Source organism: Pipra filicauda, unplaced genomic scaffold, assembly GCF_003945595.2.
Source record: "Pipra filicauda isolate LSUMZ 115617 unplaced genomic scaffold, ASM394559v2 scaffold935_size64145_pilon, whole genome shotgun sequence".
NCBI lineage: Eukaryota > Metazoa > Chordata > Aves > Passeriformes > Pipridae > Pipra > Pipra filicauda.
This window is the reverse complement of record NW_024105126.1, coordinates 5,839-14,202: the sequence shown is the minus strand read 5'-3', so window position 1 is coordinate 14,202 and position 8,364 is coordinate 5,839. Positions and strand designations below refer to the sequence as shown.

Below are 8,364 nucleotides of genomic sequence, written 5' to 3'. Positions count from 1 at the left end.
CCTTGGGGCTGTGCCCACTGCCCTGGGGAGCCTGGGCAGTGCCCAAACAGCCTCTGGGGGAAGAACCTTTGCCTGAGATCCAACCTGAGCCTGCCCTGACACAGCTCCAGCCATTCCCTGGCTGCTGTCCCTGGTCCCCCAGAGCAGAGCTCAGTCCCTGCCCCTCCTCTGCCCCTGCCCAGGAATTGGAACTGCACTGAGGTCTCCCCTCAGTCTCCTCCAGCTGAACACACCAAGTGCCCTCAGTGTCCTCACATGCCTTCAAATCAAGGCCCTTCCCCATCCTTGTTCCCTCCTTTGGACACTCTCTAATGACTCAATCCCTTCCTTACATTGCTCTCTGTGTGATGAGGTTCAAGACTGGATCAGAACAAGGGGTTTTGTCCATATATATTCTAAAAATATTCCTTTGAGTCTTTCCAAACATGAGCACTTGGAACCTGGTCACATTTTAGGTTTATTCTGTGCTTGCTGTCACCTGAAAGTCTCCCATCATCCCCAAGTGCATCCATGAGAAAAAGGTGACTGGAACATCCCTTGTCAGGGCAATCCAAGACCAAAGACCAAACCAAGACTCCGAGCAGATGGGCAGAACTGTGGATGTGGCACTTGAGGACATGGTTTACTGGTGAACATAATGGTGGTGCTGGGTTGATGATCTTCAAGGTCTTTTCCAACTATAATTTTCCTGTGATTATCTCAGGGAACCTTCAGGGCCTTTTCAGACAAATTAATCTCCACAATACCCCAGTACCTCATAATGTTCTGACGTTCATACACAGGGAGGCCAAGACAGAGACATGAACTGGCTTTGCTAAATCACAGCATGATCCTCACTGATGAGCTTAACAAAAATTGAAATTAAATAAAATAAGTCAAATGCTAAAAATCCCAACTCTGTCCACATTTAACTGCTGCACATTCCTCTCACCTCTTTTGACACGTTCACTTGAAAAGGTTCTTAATAAATCTGATTTTGCTCAGGCACAGAAAACCTAAAGACAGTTTGGAAAAGTGACTCATGTCCCATCACACTCATGGCAACTGTCACAGTGGGGGCTGAAGTGTTGGCAGGGAGCACATCTGGAATCTCTGCTCCTTCCCAGGTGACCTGGATGAATCTGAAAGATTCACACAAGACCAACATTTCCTATTAAAGAAATTCAGAGAGAACTTGGTTCAGATTAGAGGGGAAGTTTCGATTAGATATAGGGAAGGAATTGTTCCCTGTGAGGGTGGGGAGGCCCTGGCCCAGGTTGCCCAGAGAAGCTGTGGCTGCCCCATCCCTGGGAGTGTCCAAGGCCAGGATGGACGGGGCTTGGAGCAACCTGGGATAGTGGAAAGAGTCCCTGCCTATGGCAGGGGTGGAATGGGATGATCTCCCAAGTCCCTTCCAACTCAAGCCATTCCATGCTTCTATGATTCCAACTTCATAAAGAGCTTAAAAGGAATACACAGATAAACTGAATCACCCCTGCAGGCATCTGAGGGGGTTAAAAGCCAAGATGAGAGAGAGGATTCCTGCAGCATGTGAGGGTGGCCTGTGAGGAAGGTGGATTTGGAAGCACTGGAAGGGAAGGTGGGATGTTTAAAAATATCCCAGCAGGGAGAGGTAAGACTTGGCAGGTCCCTGAGGTTTGGACAGGAGGGTTATACCAAGGAAATGTAAGGAAGGTGTTGAGCCATTAGAGAGTGTCCAAAGGAGGCCACGAGGATGAGGAAGGACCTTGATTTGAAGGCGTGTGAGGACACTGAGGGCACTTGGTGTGTTCAGCTGGAGCAGAGGAGACTGAGGGGAGACCTCAGTGCAGTTCCAATTCCTGGGCAGGGGCAGAGGAGGGGCAGGGACTGAGCTCTGCTCTGGGGGGACCAGGGACAGCAGCCAGGGAATGGCTGGAGCTGTGTCAGGGCAGGCTCAGGTTGGATCTCAGGCAAAGGTTCTTCCCCCAGAGGCTGGTTGGGCACTGCCCAGGCTCCCCAGGGCAGTGGGCACAGCCCCAAGGCTGCCAGAGCTCCAGGAGGGTTTGGATGATCCTCTGGGGCACAGGGGGTGACTCTTGGGGCTGGGCCTGTGCAGGGCTGAGGGTTGGACTCCAGGATCCTTGGGGGTCCCTCCCAGCTCAGTGATTCTGTGGTAACCAAAGGAGCATTTCCTGGTGGGAAACACAAGCCCTGAACCTGTCTGACCGTGTCCTCCCTCCTGTCCCCTGCAGTGCACGCCCAGAAGCAGAACAGACAGACCTGCGTGCGGAAGAGCCTTATCTGCGCCTTCGCCATGGCCTTCATCATCAGCGTCATGCTGATCGCGGCCAACCAGATCCTGAGGAGCGGGATGGAGTAGCCCCTGGCCATGCCACTGTGACCCAAGCTGCCCATGCATGTGCATGCCCACCTGGGGGACCTCCCCCTGGCCCGACTCCACACGGCAAAGAGACACAGGCAGGCAAAGCACCACTCGAGCGGGAGCCCAGGCCAGCGGCGTAAACGTGTCTTGTGAATCAACCACATCCTTTTTGGCAGGGACATCAAAGGGCTGTCTTAATGCTTTAAAGGTTTTGTTTCCTAATGCAATAAAAAAACACCCCCCCACCACCCCCATGTAGAGGAGTCCCAAATTATTGCTTCAAAACAGCGATGGTGACTCGGAAGGGACTTGGATCCAGCAGCCTGTGTGGCAGTTTTGAGGAGGCACAGCCTCAGGACTTACTGCAGTGGGGCTGTCTTTGAACCAGGGGCCCACTGACTATCCCACTGGGCCCACATTCCCAGGAAGTTGATCGTAGCATTGCCACAAGCAAGTCCCATTTGTTTGATTTCACCTCCTCCAGCTCCACTTTCTTTTCCCTTATGACCATGCCATGGAGTTCACGGCATCAGAGGGGAGCCAGAGCATCTTGTACAGTATTTTCTGAGGAAAAAAAAAAAGGAGAATTCGCCAGCATCACACAAAATGTCTATTTTTTGCTTCCTAAACACAAGACTGGAGGTAGTAGGAGTCTGTTTGCCATTTATTCCCGACTGTGAATCAGGGCTTGAGAAGCACCACCCGTTTTTCACACATGGGCATTGGTGAGACTTGTGCACAGTCTTCCAACCGACTCTGCAACCACCAGCACAGCTCCAACTCCCTCTATCTGGTCCTGTCTGCATATTCAACATTTCCTCCCCAGCAGTTCTGCCTTTCTTCGATATTAACCTTCAAGAACCTTATTCAAGATGAAAATCCCGAGGGAAGCTCTTTCTGGGCTTTCCTTCCCTCTCCTCGCCTGGGCAACTTTTATTTCTTTCATTTCACACGCCCTGGTTGGAATCTGCAGTGAAAGCTCCGTGTCAGACATCCTGTGGGAGAGGTTCCATTTCCCCTCACGCTGCAGAGTGTGGGTTTGACCATCCAGCTGCTCTGGTGCCTCCCAGGAGCCGTCCCAGCACCACCACCTCCGTCCCTTGGGCAGGTTCCAAAGAGGACAAGAGGAAAAGGAGAAGAATGATCCAAACCAGAGCCCACCACCGTGTGTTCCGAGGTGTGTCAGACTTTCAGATCCTGTGAGTGTTTGTCAGCTCCCCTGGAGGAGATTTTAAGGAGCAGCAAGGAGAAGATGGAGCGATGCAGACTGGAGACACGAGCACTGGGCGAGCCTGGAGCCAGGATTGCAGCAGTGAGGATTTTTCCTTTTCAGCTCGACACAAATCCTTGCATTTGCCTTTGGATGAACTGGGTGTCACACCGGGACACATCCGATTCCTTGCCCCGGTGGAAGAGGTTTCCCAGCTGGTGCTCATGGAGCGCTCCCAGGGAGGTCCATGGAGTTGGAGCTGAGTTGTTGTTCCGGCTGGGAAAGCTCCAGAGCTCCAAGGAACAGTGAGATCTTGCTCCTGTAAATGTAGGTGACTGTTTCCTGTGCCACAGGAGGGGCAGGATGGCTCCCCAGGGGATTGCAAACCACCAGCTTCCCCCATCCTACACAGCAGCCATTGACTTAAACCTGGATCCATCCCAAAGACTCATTGCAGGTCGTTCTTTGGTGACAAGTTTGATTGATAACATTTAACCTGTATTTTCAGTAGCCTAATTTAAAAATCTGTTTCTTGTTGGTCTGTGTCCCATCAGCCCTTTTGAACACAAGTCAACCACCTCATCCCTGTCATTTCCCTGGTGTCCCCCTCCATCCCAAGGACAACAACCCCCTTTTCCAGAGCAGCTGAGGTTTTTATTCTGCCTTTCCCAAAAGCCCAACTTCTGCATTTCTGTTCTGCTGCGAGTAATTGAGGTGAACTGCAAAATATTCCCTAAAAAACTGGTTCTGTCTCCCAGAAGATGACGAGGTTTGTGTTTGCTGGAGGGCAGCAGCAGACTTCAAACCAGCAGCAGAATATCTTAGGGCAGCTCTGGCGTGGGATCTGCAGCGTTGGGGGGCCAAGGGACACTGGCTGAGCTGGACAGTGCAGATAATGAGCTTTGAGATCATCTGAAGGCAATTGTCATCACATTTTGAGGTCTCAGGGGTCTGTGGAGAGGTGGCAACAGTGAAAAAAAACCCTCTAAATATTACTTGTCAGTGAGTAATCCTTATTTTTTTCTCCTGGGGCTGTGCTGGAGGGAACATGGAGAGGTGGGGGTGGCTGGAGAGGTGGGCACTGACCCACTTCCCCCCTCAGCAATGGCAGAAACACGAGGGCTCTTTGCTGAGCCCACAAACACAACCTAAACCACAGACCAGGCATCTCCACCCCCTTCTCCCAGTGAACACCCAGCAGACTCCCACCATTGCATCTCCCTTAGGATGAGGTGACTGTCTGCATTCCTCCAAGCTTTCTGGAAGGCTCCATGATTTCCTCGTGCATGCTCCATAGAAACCATTGTAAATACAGCCATTCTTCACCCTGAAGCTCCATTTGTAAAACCAAACCTAGAACTAATACCTTGGTAAAAGCCATAGCCTGGTGTCAGTAGAGTTCATTGCACAACTCCCCACTGATTTCACTGGGTACAGGATTTTTGGGGGGGGTGGGAGGGGTTTGGGGGCGATTTTTCTGTAGGGAAACTAATTTATCTGTTAGGAATCAGTGTCATGTCTTGCCAGAGGTCTTCTTTTCCTTCCTAGATCAACCTTTCATCTATGGGCATCTTGAAGAGATCCCTTCTTGAGTCAGTGAGGCTCCACTGGCAATTCAGGATGGATCAGGCGAAGCTCTTTCATCCTTTCCTCTCCCCAAAACCTTCCCATCCTTCCTAACCAGCAGCACTGGACCTCTGTCTCCTCCCAACCTCCCTGGTTCTATTTATGTAACATCCATTTATCTTTTTTTTTTTTCTTCTTCTACATGAGAGAGGGGGGGGAAAAAAGGGCTTTTTGCTGCTTTTACAGACAGTAGGTAAAAATAGAGCAGTAAAATTTTGATTGGAACCTGATGGCAAAAGCTTAGGGGGAAGAAAGTGGAAGAATCAAAGACATAAAAATAAAAAACCCCACATCCCATACTTGAAGAAAAAAAACCACACCTATTTAAGTGCTAATTAACATACTTTAAAAAATACCCAGACTGCAGCGAGGCAGAGCTGTCAGAAAAAGCACTAAACTTCTGCTCTTGCCTGTTACAGGAGAATTTAAGTGTCTTTTCAGCACTGCAATTCTGGAGGAAAAGGAGATTGCCATGGCAACCGCGGCTGTTCGTGACATGTGAGCACCGTGTCGGAGCGGCAGAGCTGTCCCGGCCCTGCTCCCCGAGCAGGGATGGACAAACGGCTCCCAGAAACCTGGACACGCGTTTTGCTCCTGGATTAGGGAATCATCGGGAAATCGTGACCAGCTCTGCAGCTTCTCCCGAGGGGCAGCTCCGATCCCTGCTCGGTGTGAGCAGCGACAGGACCTGAGGGAGGGGCTGGAGCTGTGCCAGGGCAGCTTTGGGCACCAAAACAAAAGGAAGATCTGAAGCCATCAGAGAGTGTCCAAAGGAGGGAACGAGGGTGGGGAAGGGCCTTGATTTGAAGGTGTGTGAGGACACTGAGGGCACTTGAGGAGACTGAGGGGAGACCTCAGTGCAGTTCCAATTCCTGGGCAGGGGCAGAGGAGGGGCAGGGACTGAGCTCTGCTCTGGGGGACCAGGGACAGCAGCCAGGGAATGGCTGGAGCTGGGTCAGGGCAGGCTCAGGTTGGATCTCAGGCAAAGGTTCTTCCCCCAGAGGCTGGTTGGGCACTGCCCAGGCTCCCCAGGGCAGTGGGCACAGCCCCAAGGCTGCCAGAGCTCAGGGAGGGTTTGGCTGATCCTCTGGGGCACAGGGGGTGACTCTTGGGGCTGGGCCTGTGCAGGGCTGAGGGTTGGACTGATGATCCTTGGGGGTCCCTTCCAACTCAGGATATCCCATGAGTATGATTCTCTAAACTCTCTTGGCTTGGCTCGGCTTGGGAAGGCTTGGAGAGGGATGTGGTTGTTTTAACTTGAGAGAGGCCTTTGGTTTGCTCAGGAGTGAGGGAAATCAATGCAGCCTGAGCTCTGCTCCACACAGGCTTGGAGAGGACACTTTGGGTGGTTTCTCCATGCAGGGATTGATCTCTGATGGAAGGGTTTGCTTGTTCCTGCTGGGACATCACTGGGCTGTGCCACTGATAACCACTAACTTTGGCTTTGAGGGCACACCCTCATTCCCTGCTCCTGGAGAAGCCAGAGGGGGGAACAGCAGGCACATGACATGTAATCAAATGACAGCAGGCACATGACTGAAATAATTTGGAGACCAGGGAGAAGAGAATTTCAGCAAAAAGAACTTTTCTCCCCTGTCAGGTCCACAGCCACACCTTAGGGGCAGCCATGAAGAAAACCAGGACGAGATTCCAGGCAGGATATTGGGGTTGTCCTGTGCAGGGCCAGGAGCTGGATTTGGTGGTCCTTGTGGGTCCCTTCCAACTCAGAATATTCTGTTTCTGTGTTTCCATGATGGTGGTGGTGGCCCTGGGGACCAGGCTCCTGCTGTGCCACCCAAGGATCTCGTTGGAGCCTGATCCTCTCCACGAGTCCAACCACTGAGAAGTCACTTCTGATCAGGAGCAACATCAACAGGGATGTAAAGAATCAAACAGGGTGGGCAACTGGGAAGACTTGGCTTTGTTAGGGAGAACCTGGTCCTCCTGCTGGGGGAGGTGGTGGAGGATGAAGGAGAGTTGACAAAGTCACGTCTGACAGGGACACAGAAACCTGCCAGTTCCTGGCAGGAGACACCCTGAGCTGGGGAAGGTGGTCACAGACCTTCAAGGTTCACAGACCTTCAAGGTTGACACACCCCCAGGACAGGGGTCACCTGGAGCAGAAGAGCTGAACATCTGGGTGTCATCTGGTGATTTGGAGAGATTTTTTAATCCAGAGGTTTTTGGGAGCTCCCGTGTTGGACCTGGTGCCCTGGGAGGGCTGGATGTTGGTTGCTCTCCACGGGAGACTTCCAGAAACTTTGTAAAAAGGATTTGTACATGGATACCCAGCTTTTTTACCCAGATGGGGCCAAGTAAACAGGGTTTTAAGTCCAAAACCAGGGCAGCAAGCAAGGAAATCAAGCAAGGGTGGAAAGCTTTGAATGGCTGAGGTGTGTTTGGATCAGCAAAGCATCCGCTGGCAAATCCTTCTTTTTCCATGGAAAGCACAGGAATATTTTATCACGAAAAACACTTGGCCTGTTGCAAAGACCAAACCATCTCCTGGGAATGCTTTTCCCGTGGAAAACTCCCCCCCTCTCCTGGTGTGCACGTGCCCAGAGCAGGCAGAGCTGTCACCACACACCCAGAGAGGAGCTCAGGCCCCAGGCAGGCTCAGCTCTGCCAGGAGAAGGAGCAGTAGGAGGAATACATTAAACTCCCTAAGAATGAGGTTCCTTATTTTATCCACCCATGTAATAAATTATTTAGTTTCTGCTTTATGGATGACTATTTGAAAGGAGAAAAACCAACTCTTCTAAAATGGGAATCTGATGAAGCCTCTTTTTTTTTCTTGGCTCTGATTCACGCTCGTGCTCCGCAGATGAAGATGTACAGAACTTGCTGGGTTTCAATCTATTATTTTACTGTACTGTGCTCTGACAGTGCAATTACATCTCCCTGGCATCACTTAAAACCTTTTACTTCCCCAGGAATTTAATGCAGAGAAAGAAGAAGTTCACAGCATTTTCACCTCTTTATGTTGTCAGTTGTTATCAGGGCTGGATGTTGTTCTCCGGTTCCAGAAGGACATTTTAGGCAGCTCTAGGAAGTGGAGAAGCTTCACCAAGAGCAAGATGGACAGAAAATCTAATTGGGAGCATTTTAATTGGAAGTTTGCTCCACTCACACCTCTCCAGTGGCAAAAGTCCGAAAAACTGCCTCAGTTTGGCACCTTCACTGA

The 8,364-nt window shown here is 51.1% G+C and overlaps 1 protein-coding gene across 1 annotated transcript in view; it reads left to right on the top strand.

Annotated features, from left to right (window-relative positions):
- The window catches only part of LOC120322476 (calcium-binding protein 8), an 11,440-nt gene extending 6,504 nt beyond the window's left edge, over positions 1-4,936 (top strand). The window contains exon 2 of the mRNA XM_039391294.1: positions 2,214-4,936. Within this exon, the coding sequence (XP_039247228.1) occupies positions 2,214-2,341 (128 nt within the window). The 3' untranslated portion in view covers positions 2,342-4,936. The remainder of the gene's footprint in view (positions 1-2,213) is intronic.
- The last annotated feature ends 3,428 nt before the right edge of the window (positions 4,937-8,364 follow it).